Source organism: Corvus hawaiiensis, chromosome 15 (assembly GCF_020740725.1).
Source record: "Corvus hawaiiensis isolate bCorHaw1 chromosome 15, bCorHaw1.pri.cur, whole genome shotgun sequence".
Classification (NCBI taxonomy): domain Eukaryota; kingdom Metazoa; phylum Chordata; class Aves; order Passeriformes; family Corvidae; genus Corvus; species Corvus hawaiiensis.
The window spans coordinates 7654359-7681358 of record NC_063227.1 but is presented as its reverse complement, the minus strand read 5'-3'; the positions used below and the strand labels follow the sequence as shown (position 1 = coordinate 7681358).

General features: G+C 42.1%; 1 protein-coding gene across 1 annotated transcript in view; it reads right to left on the bottom strand.

Annotated features, from left to right (window-relative positions):
* ADAMTS2 (ADAM metallopeptidase with thrombospondin type 1 motif 2) overlaps positions 1-27000 on the bottom strand; it is a 177639-nt gene that overhangs the window by 39404 nt on the left and 111235 nt on the right. Inside the window, exons 4-5 of the mRNA XM_048319915.1 lie at positions 20407-20609; positions 9359-9442 (exon numbers count right to left, since the gene is read on the bottom strand). Coding sequence (XP_048175872.1) covers positions 9359-9442; positions 20407-20609 — 287 coding nt within the window. The remainder of the gene's footprint in view (positions 1-9358; positions 9443-20406; positions 20610-27000) is intronic.

The following is a 27000-nucleotide window of genomic DNA, read 5'->3' as shown; positions in this document are numbered from 1 at the left end:
GCAAAACTTAGCCTAGGCCAAAAATAAGAGAGAAGTAATACAATTCATGTTTAAATACAGATGTATTTGATGTGTCCTCTAATTGAGTGCATGATGGAGTACATAGAGTATTAACTACATGAAAAAGAAAATCCTCAAAGGGTTGTAGAAGAACAACTGGAATTGATAAAAGAAGTGTCTGCCAAACTGAGGTCTGATTTTGGCAAAACTAAGATATTACAATTCTGCAAATGTTCAGAAAAACAAATTTATAAACCAAATATAGGGACAGTTTGGATTCTGATACTACTGTGGAATGAAAAAGTTGTAATATAATCCTGTGCTGGATCATACTGCTTCCAGCCATGATCCCATTGGAAATTGAACTAATAACTGTATTTTAAATGGTGGGACAGTTGTGGAGCCTTTATTAAATCTTTGTATGTTTATAACAACATACTTAAACAAACTTTGAGTCACTAATACAGGGCAAAATCCTGGCTCTTCAAGCAAAAATCCTAGTCAGTTAAACAGGGTTTGACTATTGCTGAGGTCTTTAATAACATCCATCAGTGGTAAAATAAAAACAAACAAGCAAACAAACACAAAACTTATCTACATCACCTCCACTCTTCTTATTTCTCCAAAACTGCACAAAAGAGATCAATCCCTTCAAGGAGCTCAGTGAAAAATCTGACTGCAAGACTCAAAAGCAAAGAATGCTGTAAAATGAAGTTGAGAAACCTCTAGTTGTGAACTGTTTGCTAGTACTTCCTGACATCATAATGACCTCCTTGTGCACATTCTACCAAATGAAAATCACATCATTTAAGACACACTGATCAGAAAACAATGAAAACACACACCCTATCAACATATGCTTTGTTTAAGGGTATCCAATTATTTGCAAAGAAATCTTGAATTTGCATGGTCAGCAAAAAAGCATTGAAAATAAAACGTCAATTGTTTCCTAATGACTACTGCTTTATAGCTTTCCTCTGTCATATGTAATCTCTTCCCTGCCCGCTAAACCAAACAGTGATGGACGGTGGAGTCCATCACAAAAGAAAAGATTTGTCTGAATGAGCTAAGAGAGCAGGTTGCAGCACTCCTCTGATTAACATCGAGTCTGCCACAGGCCAGTTCAGTCTGGCACAGCAAACCAGCAGCTCCTGTGGTTCAGGCACGGCACTGGCATCTGCCATGAGACAACAACTGTTTCACTGTATATTGAAGTCCATTCCAAGAGCGAAACCATGGGCTCAGTCCAAGAGAACCTCAATGCTTACTTATCAAAACACTGATTTTAGAGTTCGTTTTCAAGCAAATGAAGTTGGACCAACCAGTTAATGTGGAGCATTGTTGTGTTTTTGCATCCAACACAATGGGGAGAATGAAGAAAACCCTTTGGCATAGGAGGGGAAACTAAGAACACACAAGTCCTATAAAAGATGTTTCAGCTGACCCAATTTCTTTGCCAATGACAGAATTTTAACATCATAAAACTGAGCCTTACTGCTCTTTAAGTTGGGAAACAAGACATCCAGTAGGAAGTCAATTATTTTGAGTGTCCACATGCTACAAATGTAAGCAGCAAGTCAAGGTCCTGTCAGTGAGGAGGACTTCAAAGAGTGAGAGGAAAAACTCAGTCTGCCTGCTGAGTACTCCAAGTCCACTGAGCACTCAAATCATCAGGTCACTAATCCCTTGTCTTTCCTCACTGTAATGCAGCGGCCTGAAAAGAGAAACCCACTTCATTCCTAGTAAAGTTTCACCTGAACACCCACTTTCCACAATTTGCCAAAGACTTTCAAATTAGAAAGGCTTCAACAGTACTGACAGCAAATATTGCATGGCTGGGGAACCACGAGTCTGACAGTGAGTCAAGCTCACTGTGCTGTGCAACTGCACTGGCTGAGACCGAAGAACCACGAGCACCACGGCCCTCTCCTCACAGTAAGCAATGGTATGGCCAGGGAAGGGAATTGGAGGTGGTGTTCCCCTCCAAAGAACTTCCAAGGCTCCAGTGGTCTTTGGATCAAAGATTTCCCAAGCCAGGCATGCCTTTATACAGAATTTTATCTGCTTTTCCAGCTGCCTTGCCTTTACAGATAAATGGTGCTGTCCTGAAAGGGAGGAACTTAGGAGATCATGGGACCAGGCCGAGCTTGTTAGTAGACAGGGCAGATGTCATACGTTTTAGAAGGATGTTGTCCAAAAATTACTCTTGAAGAGATATCAGATAACACTTAATAATATTTTCTTTTCGAAGTCAATGTGGGCTTTCATCAGACACAGGAGAGCCCAACCCTTTATCAAATGTGCAAAGCAAATGAGAAAGAGGAAAAGAGATGAGCTGTGTACAGCAGTAAGGGCTGAAAGGTAAAATCCCTCTTTGTCACACTGCAAACAGGGAAGTTTGGGGGCCATCAGGCTGCACATGGAGAAGAGGTGTAGGTGTTACTCTTGGCCAGCAAAGGGCCCACACTGCCAGGAACACGCGGGTCCTGCAGCTGTCTGGAAGCTCCAGCCTGGCTGGGAAAGACCTCTTTCCAAGCAGGACAGCAGGCCTGTGGAGAGCATTACTCAGCTGATCAGCAGGAAAACTGCCAATGGAAAGAGAAACTTTCCTTCTCACAGCAAGAAAAGCAAAAAATCTGTGAACTGCTGATGGAAACAGATGGAGATGTTGGCCAAGAAGTGGAAAGAGCTCAGCTGGGAAAATATCCCCCAGGCAAGGGGACACCACAGAGGGTGACGAGGACAGTCTGCCCTACAGAACTAGCCAAGGCCTTTTCTCTGGGGAACTCAACATCTACCAGTGTTGTAAAATTTCCTTCCTTTTTCTGATTCTGCCTTCATTTCTTCTCCACTCCCTTCCTTCTTAGATGGAAGCAGCAAAAAAAAAAAAACCTAGATAAAAATAGAAGACAACAGAGTTGCACCTACCCTTCATACAAAGACACAAAGCAGAGCAGAAAGAATTGGTTGAAAGCCAGAGAGGTCTCGGAACCTTCTTTGCTACCTGTCCTATCCTTTGGGAAGTTATCAGTGTGATGTTCAGTTCTCTCATATGAACACACTGAAGAACAAGTCATTCATGAAGCTGAGTGGAAAGTCCTTCAAATACTTGTGGAGATTGTGGGGCAAGGAAGAAGTATGTAATTTTTTTTTCTTTAACAATGACAAAGTTATCTTGGAAGAAAACTGCAAATTTATATTTTACCCAAACTTTTCAAGAATGTTCAAGTTGCCAGCCCATGTGAAAAACACACTGGTATCACACATGGAATGGTGTCTCCCCTTAAAGAACTCTTTTATTTATCTGATATTTGGCATCACTGGCGACAACTTTGCAAAAGTGATGACGAGCAGGTACTTGATAAGAACATAAGAAATCTAGGCTGGTCAGAAGCTTGGGACCTTTCCTAACTCATCCATTAGGTGGTGCTCCAAGAGTACCAACAGAGAAGGCTTTGCAGCTCTTCAGTAGCTAGCTCCAGGAGGAGCAGAAATATTCTTAACATGACAGGCTTCAAACTATGGCAGCGAAAGTTGGACCATAGCATACATTCAGGAAACAATTTAACATATGACTTTCCCTTCCTGAATGTGTAAATTCTCTGCAAAACACACTGTTAACATCGCTTCTACTTGGCACTTCTATTGTTCATTGGGTATTGGATTAGAACTTCCGTATTCTTCTCTCATCCTGAACAAGACAAGCAAAAGATAAATAAATACAATTATTGAATGTCTATGGTAACCAAACTAACAAAAATAGCTCATTCAGCAAACTGTCATTTTGCATTCAAAGGATTTGTAAAGCTTTCTTATGGCAGCAGTTTGTAAACATTTTTCAGTCTCTAACTCTGTATAAATGTAAGCAGATCAGGAATACAAAGCACTGTTTATGCTATCAGCCAGCTCCATATTCTTCAAGGTCCCAACAAAACACACTGGGAAATTATAAGCTCTAAGTCTAATACATAAATAAGGGAATTAAAAAATTCACCCAGATAAAAAACAGGAGAGGCAATATCTCTTCTCTTTATCCCCATATGAAACATCTGAAACAGTGCAAAAATATGAACAGCTGCCAAAATGCTATATCATGTGTAGGTTCTGGCCTTGCAACTCAGCCTGTGCAGAACTGGTTACTGGATAGGGCCAAATGCTGGGGTCAACAACTCCACGCACATTTGTAAGGTCAGGGCTTGTTTCCTGCTGATTCTTTCAGGTCTTCTCCATCTACCAATGTCAGTGGAAAAATAAGATACTCAGCTCACATTTGTGACCTAGTACAAGGAGAGGCTGAAGGAGGCTCAGGAAGATCTCAATGTATATAAATACCTATTGGGCAGGGAATAAAGATGACTGAGACAGTCTTCTCAGTTGTATCCAGAGAAAGGAGACAAGGCAATGGGCAAGAAAAATACCCTTTAGGGGTATTACTGTAGTTTTACCATAAGAGTGGCCAAACATTGGGAAGGGTTGTCCAGAGAGGTCATTGAGTCTCTGGAAATATTCAAAACCCAGCTGGACAAGGTCCTGAACAACCTGCTCCAGGTGATGATGTCCAGAGGTCCATTCCAAGCACAGCTGTTCCATGACACCTCAACGTGCAGCTAACAACCTCCTTGCATTGCCAGGCACAGGTGTGCTCAGCCAGAGCCTTTGCACCTTCCTGGAGAGGCTGAGGTAAGTGGAGGTGCTCATCCCTTTCCCTCCAGGGAAACAGCAGGGTCAACAGCAAACTAGTAAGGACAAACACCAGATTTAAGGGATAAACCTGATTTGTGCTTCCAAGGCTGCCCTCTGGGAAACAGAGAGAAGAACCTGACTCAGACTGAACCAGCACTTCCCATCCTGGCTGAACCAAGAACATCTCCCCTGCTTGCATCAAGCTTAGACATGAAAAGGTCAGATGGCACAGATAAAGAGAGCATCATTTTATGAAAAGATCGAAGGTAAAGTCCTGTCCCAAATGAAGGCAGCAGGAGGTCTGCTAATATTTCAGACATACAAAATTGAAAAGTTCTTCTGGGTTAAACAGTCCTGTCCTATGAGGCTGCAGGTGTCCACCCCGTAGTACCTTCTACCTGAACTGCCATCCTACACTCATTTGGGTTTTCTTCCCTCCTCTAAGCTATTTGAAAGGCTCTTTGCATTGGTAGTCAGTTTCCTATTTCACTCTAACTAAGTAAACACATGGTCAGAGTCCAACCACTTGTTAAGGTGCCAACAGTGGTTTACAGCTTACGTGGGTTTTCTCTCCCTACTGGTTGCATTTCCAGATGCTATGGGACAGATCCAGCATCCCTCAGCCCATCCCACCCTGTTCCAGGCTGAATACAGGCCACTTGGGCTGTGCATGGCGCCAGAGGAAAGCTCAGGGGCGTCCTGCACTGCCACATTCACATTTCCCGAGAAATAACCCTCACAAATCCTCAGGTGGTTGCATTTATTGAAACACTGCAGTTCTTAAAAAATTCTTTCCAAGTGTTTTTTCATTAATCACTGTATTAATTACACCCATCCCAGCTAACGTGCTTTCCTCTGTGCCGTGCAAGGGCAGCTCATCTGCACACAGAGTCACCATTGTCAATGGACAGAGCGTGGGGCTGGAGCCAGGAATTTATGAGGTCTTATCCCCAGCCTGCCAGTGGCCTTCCGTGTGGCCTTGGAAAATAACACTTAGCATCTTTGTTTTTTTAGCTGTAAAATGGGAATAATAATCTTTATTCATTCACCTCAAAGAGGTGATGAGAGGATTTTATGCAGTGCTCAGTATTTAAGTGTTTCCAAACATTTTAGAATAACCAGTCAGGTTTTTTAAATGCATGTTCAGCTCATCTCTTGCAACCTCCTCTGCACTTGGTGCTCATGGTTGCTTTGCTTATTTCACTGAGTATTCTAGAGCTAGCTGGATTACAGAGCTGTTACAACCAAAATAGGTCTAAGTGGAATAATTCGCACAAACATTGAATTATATTTATCTCAAATGTATCTGCAGTTGCCAAAATTTGGAACCAATCTTCCTACTACTGAAGTCAAAAAGGCAGAATTGAGCCAGCTCATCTTTTTCCCATTTGAAGAAAAATGCACTGCATGTACCCTGTTTACTTATTTGCAGTATCCCATCACATCAGAAAAGCCAGCAACTTTGGAAGTCGATGTCAAGAAAATGCAGAGAAATGCATTGTGGCTTCTAAAGCCAACACGGATCTGGAGCAGCCTTTTAAGAGCATATTTTTCTGTCCTAATGATGGAATTGATAAATGAGTGGGCAGCAGCAAGGCACAGCTGAAGCCTTCACATCAGTCTCTGGTACATCATTTGTTGAAAGTACTACAAGAAAAGTGGGGAGTCAGGGAAAGGCTGGCAGCTCCTGCAAAATATTGCAAAGCTACCCCAGCCCCAGCCCAGACACACTCTGCCTGCACCAGAGCCCAAGCCTGGTGCTCTTGGCAGGGCTCAGCCTGCCACCCCCTCAAAGTCCTGAGGTGACAATTCACACAAAGTGCTAATTCAGTAAAACCATGTCACATCTTTTGAATTCATCCCTGAAGTAATTTCAGCACGTGATCACCAAGGAATATCTTCAATTTTTTCATTTTACCAGGGCAATTAATTCTATTCCTGAAATTACTGAAACTTCTGCATGTACAGTTGCCTGTGTTTGAGAATATTAAAAAATAAGTCCATTTGAAGGAGTGGAGTACCTTCAAACAAGAACCAGCGAAAAGTTGGTTGCTATGCAACTCAAGTATTGTCCATATAATTCTTATCAGCAGATGACATATTGTATAAAATAATATAATCATCTAAAAAAATCCACAATACAGCAGAAGACTGCTCAGGGGTGGAGAATTGGCAATAATTGAGAGTGCTGTCATAAACCTGATGTTGATGGTGCATTCTTCATCAATTACAGAACTATAATGTAATTATTATGATTATTTAAATGGCACCCTTGATAATACGTATAAATTGCCTGCAGTGAAGCAAATGAATCTGAAGGTATCAGCTCCGTGCTTTCAAAAGAAATGCTTACTCAAACAAGACTGGGATAACATTTTCATGTTGTGAAGCCAATCAGGCTGCTTAATTCATGCACTGCCTTAACTTGTACATGTACCCTACTTAATACTATGTATTTTGAATAGATATATTCCTGAAAATTGTTAGTGCTGGTGTGTGGGATAGTAAAATATTCAAGGCTTTGTTCTAATTCCTCAGAACAGGTTCAGAAAATAAGAACTATACACTTCTTCTCTCTGCTTTTCCACTGCTAAATTATCCCAAACCTCTAAAGAAAAATCTCCTCACCTTCTACTCGCTGGTACTAGTCCTCTGATCAGGAGCTTTAAAAACATGAACATAAAAGGATGTATTCTTAAACAACTTGGCATGTAGGTCCCCACACCATGAAGTAGAAGAGCTCTGAAATTGTATCTTTTATATGTTCTTTATACTATTTTTAGAAAGCCATAGATTGTCTTTCATGTAAACAAGAATCAGATACAGAAATGCAAGAAAAATTATCTTTGAGGCAAGCTTGTGATAGTAGAATTATTCTATACCAGCAGGACAACTCAGAAGCTAAAGCACTGTCCACTGCAGACTATGGATGTAGAATCCAGAAGCAGAATGTCCAGAAGCAGATTACACAGACCTGCAAATGCTGCTTCTGTGATGTGGCTGAAAACCCACCAAGAAATGATGGCTTTTGTCCTCCACCCCAACTCTCATCTCTAAAGGATATGAAACTGGTAACTTTCAAATTATAAATGGACAAGGCTTTGCTCTTCACAAGAAAACAGAGATCCTTAAGATGGAATGATGACTGCTGTAGCCACTGTCTGCCATCAGGAAAATGGCAGAAGTTACCAGAGCTCAGACTGGTGTAGATCTATAAGGCTAAAGATGGACACACATAAGGATTATGCAATTCCCTGTGAATCACTGCAAAGAAGTGACTAGCCCAGGTACTAATTCTGCTGGCTTCCACCACTATTGCAACATCAGGTTTGTGGAGATGCATAAGTCAATCTGCAATCAAATTTTTGCCATTACAGCAATCACAAAGATATTTCAGCTATTTTGTAATTCAATGTTAACTACACACTCCATGAACTTTCAATCACAGAATGGCAAATATTACCTTTTTCAGCTTTTATTTTAGGACTTACATCTGATTAAGCTTATCCAAAATGCATAACTACCTCATCACCATCATCACCGCAGGAAAAGCAGAGATGGATTGGTGTGTTTAGTTCTCAGATGGGTAAGCTCCAACGGAAAAATTTAACCCACACCCAGGTAATCAGTCTCCAGCAGAGTCCAGACTAAACCTCAGAGCTCCCTCATTTGCACCAGGGAGGAAAATTCCCAGCTGATATTGAGCAGGGTAAACTGGTGAATGCCAGTGGAGCTTCACTACTGACACCACCTGCACTGGCTCTTTGCTGACTGCATTTCAGCAACTTCCATGAACAGACATGGAGTCATCCAGAATCCAGGTTAACTACAGGAACGTGCAAATGCCAGCAACTCCAGTCACAGGAAGGTACATTAGGCTTTAGCACCCTGCTCTGAGCAGCTGGGCCTGATGCTGCACTGGAGACCACTAAAGTCACGTGTCCTTAACCAAAGCAGTTACCAACATACTTGAAATGCCCTGTTCCTGTTTCCATGGAATCTGATGTTGACTTGGCAATAACAGGACACAGGTACTGAACAGATCAATACTTTTGAAACCCATTTAACATTTTGTTCCTCTTTACCCAAGTTTTGCCTGTGGAGCAACCCCTTCTACAGAAACTGAGAGAAAGAACACTTGATGTTTTTAATTACAGATTTGATCTGCAGAGCTCTTGCCTTCTGGCCCCTATACCACAGAACTCCCATTTAACTTTAAGCACATCTTTAGTTCCACTGATTATAAGCACAACTATAAACAAATTCTTAGAAAGAGGCTGTAGCCATCAGCACCATGCAGAGCTGACCTTGTGTGTACTGTTACTTACATACAGTTCTACCAGAGCATGCTATGTTTTCTTAAGGACCTAAAATGTTCTGTATGTTTCATAGACTATTCCAAACAAATCTGAAAAGACAGACTGTCAGAGCTAAGCAGTAACTCTAAATGACACAGGGAAAACCCAGAAGAAATTGAAATTATTTGAAATGTAAAGTTCAATTGATAAACAGATATATATATAATCATGAAAGTTCTTTATATTCATGGACTGGTAAGGATAATACATATGAATTAAAATACAAAACAAATACATGTCACCAGTAACTGCACTGTTCATAAAAGAATGAAGTCTATAGATATTGATATCCTCCATTTAAATTAACCTTTCCTTACCTTGCCGTAGCTCAGCAGGATTATCCTCACCAAGACAACGTTAATGTGAGCACCCAGGGACTCATCATGATAAATTTCATTAACCTGCAAAAGAGTTCAGCACTTTAACAATGGTAACTATGAAGGCAGTGATACAGTCGGTACCTTTTATGCTCTGTCATTAGGCCAGACACCACTTTGTGATCCTAGTTAGAACATGAAAAATTCCACTAATGAGAGAGGGAATGTTTTTTTTTTTCCAAACTCTATTGTAGTCTCCCAACAGGCCATAATTTAGGGAATCATTTAAAATAAACATATACTCAGAGATTTCAGATTAGCAGGTATACAAGTGCCAGCCTAACTGGACTTGGAGCTATCATGGTGTGCCCACATGATGCAGCTGAGCTGACCCATGTGTGCCCACTGGAGCCTGGGAATCCACGCAAAATCCCAAATATCTTTCTGCTGAGCAGGACCATGCATAGGGAAGGGGATGAATGAGCAGAGAGACAGGACCTCTCTCCCAGGAGCCATTCACCAGATCAGCTCAGCTGCACCCTGTAACTCTTCCATCTGGGACACATCATATCACACTCTGCCAAGAGGATGTACCTCCCCGAAAAGCTGGTCAGGCACATGGGCTGGCTTTATTGTGTGTCAAAACTCATCAGTGTTAAACTTTGCAAGCAGAACAAAAGCTACAAAATGCCAGCAAATTAAAACTGTCTTCTTTTTTATATATACCAGAGCTACATAACTGAACACGCACACGGGGAAATCACCCCAGGAACACTGAAAAGAAAACTGTAAATATTTAGAGTACAGAATGAAATGTGGATGAATAATGATTACTTAGGAAACACTGCTACAAGCAAGCTGGGCAAATACTAACTGTTAAAGAGGCTGATTTAAGTATTCGGTGATGAAGACTGCATGAGACTTGGCCAAATGGCAGGAGTTTAGCTTTACAAATTAGAAGAGGCAGATGAGATCCCTGCAAGGCAAGCTCCTTTTCTTAAACCTCCTTCCCTCAGTAAAGGTTGCACCAAACTGAACTGCTTTGCTGGTTGGACCTAGATTTCATTTATTCCTACAAACGAGATTCATTACTTCAAGCTAATAAATAACTTTCAGGGAACCTTTCATTTGAAACATGGTAAATAATGTCCTGCTACTTCAATCAGCCCCAGTTTTAATGGCCCATATTTTATCTCTTCAAAAATCATTAAAATTAAATACATCAGTGTAGGTTTTGCTAAGCAATCCCCACTGACATTTTAAAGTGAATTTTAATTCGTTTCATCAGTATTTTTTGACAGAAGAGCCTTATTTTATGCCTGGTAGACATCCAGGTTTTCAACAGTGCTGAGTGTCCTGCTGAACCACAGCTCCAGGAGGAGGCTCACACCCTCCAGGGACACCTGGGGAACATTCTGGGGGATGCCTGGGACCCAGGCTCGTTACTGGTTGATGTGTAAGCGGATCCTTGGATTAAGATGATGGATGAGGAGCCCATGGCTATGAGTGGCTTCAGGGGCTTCTGTTTTTGTTGCAGTGTAGAAGGAGCTGGTTATGTTCAGATCTGCTTTGTAAACAACCCCTCTAGAAATCAGATCATCTCTTTGCATGTTTATATGAGGCTTTAGAAGACTAACTTTATATTCTGAAATTTTAAAAACTCTCTTATTTTTACTTTGAGGACCATTGCTGGACACAGGTTATAAAGAGGTAAGACATAAACACATTTTGCTTTCCAAAAATTTTTTCACCCAGGAAAAAGACCCTTGAATATTGTCAAGGGAGGCAGGGATATTTAGCTCCTTCTTTGTGTGGTGGGAGAGAGCACTCACATCAAGAATATGAGGTTGAAATAAGCTGTAAACTACCTGTACATGAAATGAGTACTAAACAAAAACTGCTGTGTATAGAGGACAGTAAACACAGCATGTAAATAAGCATTTAATTAGTTCATAAAGCATAATCCAAATTGGTGCACACTGCTCTCTCATTAACTTCCCGTATTTAACCTTAGCCTCTTTTAACAATCGTTGAGTAACCGAACAACTGTATCGCTGTCGTGTGCCAAAGGGAAACTTGGCTTGAAAACATTGATGGAACAGAATTAAAACATTGTTTGACTATTCATGCAAATGACATCTAACAAACAAACTGAATGAACAGAAAAGCACAAGCACTGTAAAAAGCTGCTTGATTCTCCTGGGATCCTGGATTTTCTGCAAGACAGTGGGCCAATTCAAAGCTCTGGGTCTTGGTTTCATTAATAAGGATGAGCCCAAGCCCTCATCACACAGCATCCTTCTCTGAGCTAAACTGTGGTTTGCTAGGAGTGTCTCACTGCACACAGATAATGTGCTGAAATAGATGCTTTTCTCTTTCTTCAGCACGGCCTAAATCACACCTATTTGTTTCAGGAAGCTGTTAGAGATACAAGATCCAAGCGAATGTTGTGCTCTCAAAGGTTCATGAAAAGTGCACACACTGAAAGGGCCACCACAATCCCTAGTTCAGATTCTCCATATTTCCACCTCTTATTCTAACAGGAAAGCAGAGTCAAGCTAATGCAGCTCAATGTATCAGGCAGAAAATTACCAACCAGCCTGTGCAATCAGAAAGCTTCAGGTTTGAGAGCAACTTAAACTTTGAAACCTATTTTGAAAGCAGAGACAATCAGACAATGGAGATACATGTTCAGATGTCTGTGCAATAAATACACACGGCTGTGAAAAAGAGTTCAAGTACTTTTCCAGCACTGCATCTCCATGTACTTCAGCAGGACATCCTGATTAATACCAACAGAAGAAAAGCCAGCGTCAATCTCCTGTTGTTCTTAGATCAGTAAGTCCAAAAGTAAGTTGCTGCACAGGAAAAAAAATGTACACAGAGACCATCCCAAAATCCCAGCTCCTGAATTGAAGGCAGTGAATGCATTAAATCTTGGTAGATGTCCTACAGTGATTCAGCATTTATAGAGGGTGATGAAGAAGGCTGGGTAAATCTCAAAGAATTCAAAGCACTGTGAAACACTGTAAAGAGACTTTCATCAAGCTATTGTAGTTCGCGAACTATTTTGGGATATCTTTGGTTTCTTTTTCTGGGATATTTCAAAGGAAAACATGCATTTCTATTTAAAGTTTCTGTGTAGAAATCAGGCTGGCACAGATTGGTGCTACATAAGAAAAACAAAGACTATTTACTTTTTTTCATCTGTCCCTCTCTGCTAATTTTATAATTCTTCTGCCTTGAGCAAGTTTCAAGTCAGCACAGTAAGCACATAGAATACATCAAAAAGCCAAAGGCAAGCCAAGCGCCTGTGAGGTGTCTCATGCTTGGTAAAAGAAGCACTGGAAAGTTTTGATTACTGAGCAAAGCAGGGCCCAACCCTAAAAGGGAATTTTGAAAGCTCCTATAACACAAATAGTAATCAACAGCCTGCAGTTCTGCTAGTCTTGGTGCAGAGCAGGTTACATGCTGATAGAGCTGGCAGGATTTTTAGGGAAAGTCAGGTGGTTCCCTGGATCCCCAATTAAACCGATGCACCATAGGAGAATAATCTGCATATTTTGGCAAATCATCAGCAAACTAATTCATGCAGTTTGAAGGAGTTCCCAGCCTTGCAGAGTTTGTTAGTATCTGCTATGCAAAAGGCAGATCATTTCATCACAACGCGGCTCCTGAACCATAAACCATCGGGTTCATCCTGAGGCGGCTCCATGGATTGCTCCTTACGCCCGGGTAAGCACTGCTCCCTCGGGCTACTGAGCACACACCCCTGTTGGACATTCAACAGCTTCAACCTCGGGCTACATCAGTGTCAAACGGCCCCGACCCAGTGACAGCAGCAATCAGAGGGCACATCTGAGCATTTGGAGAGGGCACAAACCAAGAGCCATCTGGTTTTGCAGCCACCACAAATTGCTGATCCATCCAAGCTGATTAGCCTGCCCTTTGATCACCCAGCATCCTTACACAACTACTGTTGCAGAAATTACTGATGGCTATGTGCTCCCAGGCAGAGCTGAGACCATGCATGGATCTCTGCCAGAGTGATACTGGAGGAGCTGGAGAGCATCAGTTCCTTCCCTGTGGGATGGCAGAGCTCCTGGCAAGCCATTGTTAGAGCCCAGCCCGAGATGCAGCTCATTCATCAGATCATAATTGTCTGCAGCAAAGCCTTGGTGCCTGGTGGGCATCCAGTGATTGTCTATTTCTGTAAGAAACGTCTGTTTTGAATTACAGAATAGGAACCAGAAATGTCATGGTGGATACTGAGCATAAACTTCTGTAATCTGACCCTCCCAAAAGCGTTCCCCTCTCACTTTATTTTTCTGTGGTCCCACTTCAAACACCACTATGCTCTTAGATTTTCATCACCTCCTTTATGCTTTTGAAGATTCCAAATGAGCATTTCTGACATTCCCAAAGCTTTATCTTAATCTCACAGGAATAACATTACATCAATTCCTCTGGTGGATGTGCTATGGTCACACAGAAAGTCATAAGGCAAAATCAAGGGCTCCTAGTCTCCCTTTCTAGTCCTTACAAGGCATTTCCTCATTTCCTCAGAGAGGAACTCTTTTTTTTTTCCTGAAATCTTTGTTGAGCATCACAAGGAAAAAAGAAGAATGAAAGCACACAACACACATGAAACTTAAAGGTCAAACTGTGATCTCACATTTGGAAAACATCTATCATTCTGCTCAAAACCACATACACCAGGCAGTTCTACAAGAGCTTGGCAATGTACATTGCAAAACAGAGATAAGAATCTCACATTTTCTATGCAAATATGAGTCTGAGTCCTGATTTACCTTCCCTGGTGTCAGAGTCAGTAGATGTTACCAAGTCCAAGTTAGCTGCTTCTGATCAAAATGAAAAACATTCCCCAGCAGATGTGTTGGCAAGGCACTAGGTAGCTTCATGTTACGGGTCTCTATCTCATCTTCCACTGTAACGTTGGCTTTAGAAAGGTCATAGACTTTGTTTTCTGACTTCATGACTAATTTATTTTTCTTAGTTCCTCCCGCAGGCTCTTGGAACTTTTCATTCTTGCTCATAAACCACTCCTGTGAGAAGTTTCTCTAAACACTGTAAATTACCTTTGCACCAACAGACTCAGTATTTTTCTGAATTACTGTCTCAAGATCATGTTAATAAAATCAACTATAGCATCATAAAATAATTAAGGAGACTGATTTATCACTTTACTACAAGGGATAGGGGTGTGGTGTCAAAGTAATAAATATGATGACCTCTTGAATTCTAAGTGGTTTGGTTAAGAAAAGCATCCAGAATTTGAAAGCTAATTATCCACACTCCATCACACAAACCACACTGTCACAACTCAGAAGTCCCTGGCTGAAAGGGACTAGCTTTGTGGCTAAAGCTCATGTTGGTATTTGGAGTAAAGGAAAAAATCTGTCTTTTAACAGTACCTACCCTCAACCTTGAGGACGGTACCAAAACCTGTGTGATAGGGCAGCAAGGCACATTCCAGTTACCAATAATGAGCAATGCTCACCTAATTGACACTGGGAATATTATCCCTGTGAAAATGAGCACAACCTCTAAGAGTTCTGAGAGGGTCTCTCCTGCAGGAGCCCCTGAATGCCCAATCACCATTACAGCTTCCGCTGTAGGGTGGCAATCAAGATAATGAACAAAAATAACCTCATGGAGGCCTCTTCAGACACTGTTCACACCAGCCACAGCTACTGGTTTATAATGAACAGTCAAAAGGTGGAGTTAACTCACATACATATATTTAAACTTTCAAACAAGCTGTAATTCAGCTACTGACAGCTCAAGTCCCTCAGATGAATAGAGTTGGACTTACATTTGTTATTTGTGGAACTTCTTAGAGTTAGTTCAAATTTAAAGTGCCCATATTAAAATAAACTTATTTTAAATAATGAGCATTGGAGCTTATGAATTATTTAATTTTCAAAAATCCAGTCAAATTCTGCATTATTGAACTATCCTTGCTGTCTAAAAAAAATGCTTTTTAGTTTAAAAAGCGTGATTCTGAAGATAGGGAGCACCATTATTTCAATGTATTCAATCATCACTTTCTTTTTAACAGCTTGAATTAGACATGCTTTCAGGTTTTTATCCAACTGTCAGTTAGAAACCGATGGCATTTCTGCCCTTTCCTCTCATTAGGGACTTGCTGTTCTGTACCTGCAAATCTTCATCCCTCATCAGCCAGAGATATGAGAGCAGAAATCTCATCTATAATAGTAGTATCATGTACATCCTATTAAAGAGGACAGATAACACATTCAACAGCGCCTCAGGGCCACAATTTCAAAGACATGTGTAGTGCTGAAAGATGCAGGTGAAAGACTCCAGGGACTTTCCAAAGCCCCCAGCTGCATAACTCTCATTGATTTCAGTTATTCAAATGAAAAGTTGTTTAATGTATTTGTTCTGGAGTTGAAGTTTCACTTGAAGGCTGGGGGATACAAAATCCCATGAGTTAATTTTTAATTCTGATTCTCACTGATTTCAAAAGCAAGTAAATGACTAAATACTCAGATAAATCTAGCCCAGAGTGAGGCATAAATCCTATTTAGGGTCTATCTCCCTTTGAAATACCAGCAATTAGGCACTTAGCTACTTTGAGGAGATGGAGTTTGGTATCACAAATATTTTGGCCATATATCCATTACATGAATATATATAAATATTGTAATATCAGTCCTTTTACAGTAAAAGAATGGAGAAGAAATTAAAATATTTTTTACCCCTGAAAATTGCTTAACCCTGGAAACTACTTTTAAGAGGGTTATGAAATGATCAGAGAATTTCAGCACCAGGGGTGGCTACCAACAACACCCACTTCAGAGTCAATGAACACTTTAGCTTGGAAAAGCTCTTTAAGATCAAGTCCAACCATCAACCCAGCACTGACAAGGCCACCACAACACCACATCTCCAAGCACCACATCCAAATATCTTCTAAACATCTCAAGGGATGGTGACTCCATCACTTCCCTGGGCACCCTGTTCCAATGCTGGACAACCCTTCCCATGAAGACATTTTTCCAAATATCCAATCTAAACATCTCCTGGAGCAGCTTGAGGCCATGTCCAGATCGCACTGCAGAGTCTCCCAGCCCTCCAGCAGATCAACACTCCCATCCACCTTGGTGCACCTGCACGTGTACCGAGGATGCGCTCAATTCCCTAATCCAGATCACTGATATTAAACACTGCTGGCCCTGGGGAATACCACTTTGGACTGGCTTCCGACTGGATTTGGTTCCGTTCACCACCACCCTTTGGACTTGACCATCCAGCCAGTTTTTTCACCCTGTGATCAGTGCACCCATCCAAGCCATTCAACTCAATGACATCCATTCAGCACCCTTCTCCTCCTCCCAAAGCATCCTGCAGTGAAAACCTTTTCTTTCCCAACCAGCAAGGTAATTCTCCAATGCCACTTCTAGCCTTGCACTTTCCTAATGTTTCCCAAACCATTATACAAGCAGATAGAATTACTGGGGGTTTGAGATGCCTTCTTGCTGAAATTGAATTACCTTCTACGTTCTTGAGTAAGTAAAGAGCTACAAGAATCCACCCAAATATCTCTCCTCTGTAGCAATGCTCCTGCATGCTATAAATACAAAGTTAATTTGTGCAATGTGTGGGCTCACGCTTGGAAATGCAGAGGACTGTGCAGGCCAATATCCTTCCCAGGAAAAAACACAGCATGACGTACAAATGAAAATGGTGCAAGCGAGAGGCAGCCGAGGGTCTCTAAAGAGAAAATCATGGCATATTTTCCAAAGGTGACTGAATGTCCCCATGGTGCTGAGCAGACAAAAGAGACGAGGTCAAGAGAAACTAGAGTTCCAGAGGAAATGACTGGAGAATGAAAAAGGGGAGGCATGAGGCCGAGCTCACTGCAGTGGAACGGCTGGCGCACAGTCAGACAATACGTGGCTGCAGCCCAATGTGTTAAATCCTCTGGCATCTATCACCATTTGTTTGGGAGTGACTTCATTTCCAAACTTTGGGATAAATATTAGCACAGCTATTCAAGATATCCAGGACACCCAGCCCCTGTTTTTTCTCACTTCATGGCTTTTAGGTGTGGACTGTAACACATCACTTAAGCTGCACAAAACAGATTTTACTGAATTTGCAGTCATTGCACTGGGCTTGAAAAAAAAAAAAAGAAATATTGTTTTGATTGGGTTGGTGGTAGGGTTCCACCCAAGATCCCTGGGAAAAGTTAGTTAAGGACAACTGTTCACGCCATCACACACAAGGAGATCAAACACAGCGGGAGAAGCAACCATGCTCAGAGTTGCTTCTGGGAAAGTAATGTCTTGCCCCAGGAGAGGCAATTCACCTAAGATTTATTACATTTTTGGAACCTCAGAAATTCAACTATTTGATCACCTGTTTTATCTCCAGTAAACACCTTCACTATTATTTCACTTTGTTACTGTGCATTCTTGATTATATGCTTACTACCTCGTTACCATACAAAGCTAATTGATTCTATGCCTTGTTACTACAGGAAGCTAATTGATTACATCCTAAAACCAGCAGGGTACACACAATCTGATGGTAATGAGAGGATCTCTGATTAGATTTAAAAATACAGCTGGAATTGTTTGTAGCTGTCTCTTCTTTTTCAGTGACCTCGGACCTACACATCTCATCAGAAACACACTGCATACATGTGACCCCCAACAGCCAGGGACCCCAAAGCCTTTTATATTGGGGTCATTTTCTAAATTAAAACCCCCAACTATTCAAAGAGGTAGAAGAGAGGACAATGGGGGAATCACTGTGAATCTCAGGAAAGAAGACCAAAGCCATGTTCTACACAGAATTACACCTTGCACCCATCTAGTAATGAGGGCAAGAGCTGGAGCTGCCCTGCCGAGGGGAAGGAGAGGTTCTGCACTGTGATGTCCCTTGACACAATACAGGTCCCCAGCACCACCATCTGCAGTAACAAAGTCCTCTTGCCTCTCTGTGCTAGAGCTGGAAACAGCACTGGTTACCATCACCCACCCCTCTGCTAAAATACAAAGTCTAGAAACCAGCTGAGTTTTGAAGGAAAGAATAGGACAACACTGATGACTGCCAGTGATTATCCAGAGCCTCTCAAGAGGCCTTGGGGATTTCAAACAGCTCCTCGAATTTGGGCACAAGGCATGGGACACATCCTCAGTCCCCAAAAGACATGCTTGTACCTCAGAGCTCTCAACAGAACAATTGCTGCCTATGCCAAGAGCTGCTGTGCCCTGTGGGGATGGTTACACAGGCTGCACTTTCTAAACCACTTGCAGAGACAGGCTGCTTAAGAGTTGTTATTTCTTGCAATTTGTGTCTTGGATGGTTTACTAAAATTAGGAAAAAGTATATTCCAGAGCTGGAACATTTATGGCTTCTTTACCATTACTGTATATTTTAATCCTTAAAAATAGATTTAAGTGAGATGATAAGTAAAGAGTCCTGTTTAATCTATTTTGGCTTGTTTGCCACATTCCTGGTTTGGCCTGTTTGACTTGTTAATTTAGAGATGCATAAAACCATCTGTTTCACTGTAGACTTTGTTTTAAGCCTCAGAGGAAACAAACCACACAAATAAATGAAATTCACTATGTCATTTCTGTTAGAATATATGCATTTACAGCCATCAGAGCAGACACCAAGTACCCCATAACTCCAGTGTTAGGGCAGGTTTTTAACTATTTACAATGCTGTTCCAAAAAGTCATAACTGAATTTATATCACACAGGGGATTTTCTTAAATTGTATTCCAGCTCTCATTTAAAATGAAAAACAGTGATATTGTGCACATTGCTAAAAGAACATAATAAAGAAAGAAAAAACCAAGCTTCATAATTGAAAAAGTATATCTTGGAAAAACTACATCCCAGGCAAATCTACCTAATAGCCTGGATTTCTGCCTCTGTGTTTTGTAAAGTGAAAGGAGTCATCTACAGGCTCATCCTCTTGACACAACTGTAAACTTCAGCAGTCAGACTCCATTTGTCAAAAACAGAGCAGACCTACAAATTTTTACTCAACACTATTTTACTAAGAACACACATTCACTGAGCCCAAAGCTTTTTCAGAACTGTGTATTATTGAGAAAAGACTCCTATTCCAGATGGGAAGGAGAAGGAAGAAAGTCATCCCCAAATGAGTTGCCTTTTAGGGGGGCTATCATTTACTTCTATTTTTTGGGCAAAAGAATAAAATCTATTTTGGTTTTGATCTGGGATGATTTTTCAAGTCTTGGTTCTTTTCTAAAAAATAGCATCCTTGCTTACTGTCTGGGGTACTAGAGGACTGCTGCATTGATATTTAGAAATAAAAAGTGATTCTTTCAAACACAATATTCCCCAGTGTCTCCTTTCATCACTCCTACACTATATAGTTTGTTGCACAGACTATGGTTCTGAAGATTAAATATTTAACTAAGGAAACCTAAAGATGTCAGTCATGGAGTAAATACTAAATCAATTTAAGAAAGCTCAGTGTTATACTGCATAACATCTTACTGCAGTGTGAACAAGGAGCGGGGAGGTGCCCTGGGACCTAAAGTGGCTGTTGAGAAATCAAAGAATTTAGCTGAGTAGTTTTAAAAATGTAAAAGCCAACTGTAATTTCTGTTAGAACCTTATTTGAAGACAGTTCTTCAAACTGTGTTCCTCAGCAGGAAGCTTAGATTAAGGGAATATACAGCTAAAACATAATGACTTCCAAAAACCTGAGCCCCTGACCTTGTGTCCCCACCCACCAAAGTACATAAGCAGGACTTTGAACATTTTAACAGTCCCACATTCAGCTTCTGTCTTGGCTCCATTTTTTTTTTTTTTTGTTTTTTTTTTTTTGTTTTTTTTTTTTTGTTTCTTCCCTATTGGATTTTCTGAAAGTGGCCTGGATTTCCCTCCTAGAGTTATTTTTTCTCCTACCACGAGAAAAATCTTTTACTTCTTATTCAAGTGGCTTACCCAACCTACATTCCCAGCCCTTTCAGAGCCTTCCCGCCAGGCAGCACGCAGGGCTGTACTCACAATATTCATCAAGGTCAGCAGGTACTTCTGAACATGTTCTTTCCCATGGAACTGAACAACTGAGTCATCAACCCCCAGGAGGACCTCAATGTTGTAATCATCCTCTGTCGCGTGCCTTCGACGGCGCTGCCTCGATCTCTGCACCTGCTCTTCAACAAGGCCCAGCGCGCTGTCGAGATTGTCCAAACCAGTGAGGTTGGAGGCTGAAATCAAACAGACAAATGAGTTATCAGCCAGGAGAGGTTCAGGTTTCAGCTAAGACAAATTTGAAGTAGCAGTATTTGTTATGTTCTAAGTGTTATGTAACAGCTAATAATGATATATTAGTTTCATGTAATGTCAATTAAAAATTACCTAATTGAGAGAGAAATATGGCCTAAAATGTTTTTATTTTGCAAACTAAAAGCAATACTTTCTACAAAGTAATACTGCATAATAAATACAGGCCCAAAAGAGAAGTCATACCAATGATGAGAATCTTGATGAGAAGAATGGAGCTGTTTGCAGTAAAATACTTGTTGCTTAAAAGTACTTCTGACAGAAATACACTGTCCAGGGATCCTGTGCTACCCAGGATAGCCTCTATTTAGAACAGTTAAAGATAGACACATACCTCAAAGTCTGATCTTACTGCCCACAGACTCCTATTTCAAGGTAAGTGCAGTTGCCACTACAACCTTTTGCTATCCAGGCAGGTACCACCAAACCAGTCCCCCTGGCCTCAGCCCATTAGCTCCTTTCCTAGTTACACACATGCAATCCAACAGTAGTAACATGGATCCTATTTATCACAACAGCTCAGTACCACATTTTAGATACAAGATTAATTAATTTATAGCAACTTCCACAATTTTTTGAGCAGCTTTACACCCTTCATTCTGAATTTTCCATGTCACTTTGCATTACTGCATGTCAAAGACCAACCCACCAGGCACGACAGTTGTCCCCTTCATTACTAATAATTTCTAACATTTCCTGTGATATGAAAAGCATGTTCTCTGACAAGATGGACATGCTTAATGTGGCACTTACCCACTAAAAATTAACTTGAAAATATGGAATCTTGACATTTCATCGTACAGAATAACAATGATTAGTATTAATATCATTATTACCATTTGCATTACAAGAGACTAGAATCACCACTAAAAACCTCTTGATTTTAGCAAATGTCAGGAAAGGCTCGCTTGGAGAGGTCAGCAAAGGTGGTGAGAGGGCTGTGAGTTGAGTAAAGGTCCCAATGCTTCATTCACAGAAATATATTGGGAAGCAAAGGGAGGAAGCCCAAGCCGTCACCTTCAAACCAGAAATGAGAAATAGCTCTTGGAAATGTTACAAAAGTGGATTCTCCATTTTCATTTATTGAAGTTTTCACATCAAAAGTGGCTGCTTGGGAAGGGAATGAGTCACCAGATCACTGAGCTCATCGCAAGAACATCTGTGCTCTTGCCTGAACTTCGCAGCCTCAGGCTGCTGTGTCAGCAGGTGCTGGGCAATGTGCAGCCCGAGTAGAGTGCCCCACAGCTCCCCACTGAGGTGTGAACAACACACCGACCTGCACAGCCTCCGGCTGCCCGCAGGGACACACACCAGGCATCCCCAACCCACACGGAGCAATCGTTACTGCCCCGGGCCCCAGGCTGTGCCTTGTGTGGTGAGAAGCTGGTCTCTGTCCTCTTTGAAGAGACCTCCAGGCAAAGGACAGCCCCTGAAAGACGCAGCTTCTTGCCATTTTCCAGCAAGCTTCAAGGACACGCTTGTCCTGAGATCCACAGCTGCAGGGATCTCCTCTGCGCTGCACTGGCAGGGCTCCCCTTGCTCAGTGGACAGAGAGAAGGTCCCACGTCATGATCCTACATCCCCATGGAGCCCCCATGTCCTTCTCCCCAAACAGCAACGTTTAATGTAGTTAACAAGCACAACCACCACGTTCTCATTGCCAGCCTCAAGGCTCCCTCCAGCTTCTGCTCCTGGGGCCACAAGCTTTTAAAATTAGTCTGATCAGAATCCATGATTCAGCATGAAAATTCATTCTTCACAAAGAGCCCAGCTGTCACTCCCACATAAACCATGGAGGGCGAATGAGCCTGGCCTGGCAGCAATGGAGGCAGCTCTTTATCAGGCTCCAGACCTGCCAGGCAGCCAGCTCCAGCCCTGCCTTGTGGTTTACTCCATCAGGAAAACTTCAGTGTTAAAATTTCCTAGCTAATGCTCAGAAGTTGTGACCAAGCCATCACAGTGGGGACTCACTGTGGGACCATGAGGCAATCATATATTCATGATCTACAAGAAAAATCACAGTTACTGTAAAATTTGAGCATAAATCTTAAAAGATCTGTAAGAAAGTAAGCCTAGACTGGCAGGGGTTGCAGGTCATGTCTTCTCTCTGCTGCTCATAAAAAGCTAAAGCAATCAGCAGCAAGGCAAAGCTATCAGAGGTGCTACTGCAGAACAGTAGTGCTGGGTAGAGGGAGAGCCTGAGCCCTGCAGTGAGGCTGTGGACAGGAAGCTCTGCTGGCTAGTGGGCTGTTATTTGGGTGGGTGATTGGCTGTCAAGGTATCTGAGCTTTTGTGCTTTCATTTCTTTCCCTTATGTGTCAAACTAACTCCTGGTGCGGTGTCTTTATTCCTGCTGTGAGTAAATCAGCCAGAGGCAAAATGTGATCCTACCATACTGCAGTGAAAACTGCCTGTCCTCCCTCTTTGCTGCTCACTTCATCACTGTCACACTGTAGTCCCTACAGTCCTGCCAACTCCTGAGAAAAGTTACCAGGATGTTCCTTGGAAGTCATCTCACTGCCAGTAGGTGCCAACCAACCACTTTAAATTTTCTTTGGACCATAAAAATTCCCCATACACACAGTTACCTTCACCCCTCAACTGTTCCATCTCAAGACAACACATCCAGTGGGCACTGGTACCTCTGAGGCACCAACCCCACGTGTTTCCCAGCAGAAGGAAAGCCACACTGGCTCCAGCTGGTGCTGGAACCATCCCAAGACCAGAAACACAGCTCAAAACATTTACAACAGTAGCTGCAAGATTTCTGGTTCATATCCCAACTTCCCACCCAGTGCTCTTTCCCGGAGGCTGTCCCCAGATGGGCAGGGATGCCTCCACACATGCCTGACCACAAACCCCACAGAGTCCTCCTCCAGTGCTGCTCTGCCTCTCAGGATCTTGAATGATGAATTGCTGGATTTTCTGGACCATGCGATGTTATTTCCATGTTGGATTTGCTCCTAAATGACAGTTACATCCAAGTTAAATTAATACCCCTATCTTAGCAAAGAGAAACAAAGCTCCATCTGTAGTAAATGAGAAATTTGTGGTGTTTTGGCATCTCAACTTTCCTTAGTTAACATCAGTAACTTTGCTGTATCATTGTACTGCTAACAATAGGCTAGAAAAGCTCAAGAGAAAGCACAAAGAACTAAATAAGACACCATATTCCTGCTTCACATTTTGCACATTACATTGCTTCTGATCACCCCTGCACTTTGAACACTAACATCACAAAAGTAATCTCAAACTGCACTGTTTTACTAAATCATCCCAAGACCTCTGCCTCAGATATCAATTTTCAGCAGCTTTTGCCAAATCAGCCACTAATTATTGGTGCCAACTTTGTTCTCCATCTCCCAAGAGAGATGGAGAGCATTTGCAGAGCCTCACAACAGCCTGTGTTGAAACCCTCTTGCTCCTGCTAGGAAAAATTCACATTTGTGAAAATTAACCACTCAGAGACAAGCTTCTATTTTTCACTTTTGCTGCTCATTCAAAATAAATCAAAAGACAGCAGCACTCTAACAGTTCATCCAAAAAATCCCTCAACCCCTCTTTTTTTCTAATGCCAGCTAAAAACTCAGTGGTGTTTCAGTAATTTTCTCCTACAACTGCAGACCATCTTCCAGAGAAGGAATAAAAAGTGCCCACGTTGTAAATTAGTATTGCCTCTGCAGGTCTTCAGAAGAATTCTCCATCTGCAACAGTTTGGGATGACACCACCTTATTTTCTGGGAATTTTCGCCTTGTTCATGAATGTTTGATATCATGTTCTTTATGGAAACCCAATTACATGACATCTCCTGATTCTGCCTCACCCATCATGGCAGGCAAAGCTCAAACAGCTGCTCTGAGTTACTGAAGCATGAACACACTGCCTGCCATGAAAACTGCCTCTCCCTGTGTTTTCTGTCACTCCCTTTAGGACATCCACCAAATCCACAGTTGCTGGCTCATGACCTTGTTTTGGTTTTTTTCATGACCCCTTTCAGGAAAATATGGCTGCACCTACAGTCCTTATGAAACAACTGCACTTTAACAGTACCAGCCTTAGGGTTCCCCAATCTCACAGCAGCAATATTGTCCTAATAAAGCAGTTTCTAATATTTTACCTCCTCTTTCTGATAGGGAGAAGGAAACTTTCTGGAAAGCCCTGAGCAGAGACCAGGATGAGCAGCTGGGAGACTGAACTGTGTGTCATGTTCACAGCCATCATCTGCAGCTTGTCAGCACAGCAATGAGCTGGAATTTCATTTCAAACCTGAGTGTGCAGCATTCAGACCAGCCAGCCACCATTGAAATGCAGCTGGTTTGCTTTTGTGGACACTTCATCTGTCAGTGTGGGAGCAGACGAACACCTGAGCCGACTGCTGAGCACCTTCTCTGCAGCCACACGAGGACCAGCACTTCTGATCTGCTGCTTTGCCACTCATCTCAATTCCTGGGACACATTGTTGAAGGAACTGCCAGCTTCCCATTCCTTGCTGCAAACCGCTAGCTTTTGCGTTGTTGTTTTTATGTTTTTCACCCCAGTGACTCAGACTGAGCACCAGTGAAGCACAGCTGGAGCCCGTTCTGCTGTGGTGGCAAATACATCTGTGACAGCACAGGAGGCCTGGGCACCCAGCCCTGCTCAGCTGCACCACAGCTGGTGGCAGTGCCGCTCCAAGCCTGGAACTACAATCCCAGTGTAGGCATGAGCCCATCCATCCCTCGGTGCTGCAAATGCAGGAGGAACAGGCTGTGTGGTACCGAAGCAGAAGTAGACAGGGTGGACTTGCTTTAGCTCTCAGCTTCCCGCTGCTCAAGTACATTTGCACCTCTGGAAAAGTACCAAGCCCCACTGACGGCTTGACAGAGAACTGCTCTCTTGGGAATTGCACCTTAAATCATGAGCCATCTTTCTGCAGCACTCCCTGCCACTCAGATCCTGTAGGCTTCTGTTGCATCAGTCCTCTGTGATCAACTGACTCCCTAATCAGCCTCCAATTAGCCTGATCATGTATTCTACCAAAACCCTTGTTTGTCTTCCATGGTAAATTGAAGCCCAACCCATGGAGGTTGGAGTCAACAATGAACAGTCATTAAACCTTGGATTTTATCCCCTAGTGATTCATTCTCCCATTTTTAAGTTCCTCAGTTTGGGGTTTTGTTTTTCAGTCCAGTTGCACACAATCATGTGCTTTGTTCATTTCCTAACCAATAGTTTCTCTGATTTTTCATTTCTTTAAAAACTTATTTCTGCTGGTTTTACAGCCCTGCTCACCTTCCTCTGCTCTCTGCTTTGTTTTCCAAATGTCCTCTACTTGTCTTTCTTCTCCCCCTTAACCATCCTGCTCAGCTACATTGGCGTTTCATAATTTATAAATCCCTTTCCCATGCTACAGTCTGAATTTGGACCCTTCTGCTATAGATCACTCATAAGAAAACTGGGTAAAGGCAGCAGGGAATTAAAATGGGGGAGAGCTTCTGTGAGGTGAAAGCAAATTGAAAACGGCCTAAACAAGAGAAGGAAATCTCACAGAGTGCACTGGGTACAGGATACCAAGTCAGCCCTGTTTAAAAGGCATCTCCAGGAGGACACTGCCTCAACGCAATTTTAACTTGGAGCTCAATTTTCATGGGATCCTTGGGATTTCTTGACTCACAGGTTAACAATGGCTGCTACTTGGTAAATCGTTAACCAAGAGCAATTACTGCAGCAGAATTCTCTTGAGGAGCATGATCAAATTCCTCACACTTTTTTACATAAACCAAAAGCAAGATCACACTAGTAAACCAAAGACTGGGCATGCACCAGGCATCCTCTCCAACATTATGAATTGTCCTGCCCTCATCTGCAAAGAAGCAGCCATCCAAAAGGAAACTTTTCGGCTCCATGCCTTGCTGACCATATGATCTCATTACAAGCTCCTGCCTCTCAGTTATGGTAATGCCATTTCTGGTCAAATCACATTTTAACACAGAGCCTGCTCCACCTTTCATCTGACATGGAGGAGTTTGCCACAGCTGTTGGGGTAAGTTGGGCTGGGCTCTCCAAAAATAGGTCTCAGACTCAAGCTGCCTGAAGGCCAGCAGATAACAGCAGCTGAGCTCCTGCTGGAATGGTCTTGTCCTGGCATTTGAAATCAGGAGTTCAAAGTATTTAACAGTATTTCATATAGAGAGCAATTCTTGTAAATTCCTTGGGGCAGAACTATTGTCCCCCGTTTGCAGAGTGAATGCACATTCTTGCAAAAACACAGGCACAAGCAATGTTCTCTTTTCTTCTTGTCACCTTTGCAACAGCACAGTGACTTTGAAACTCAG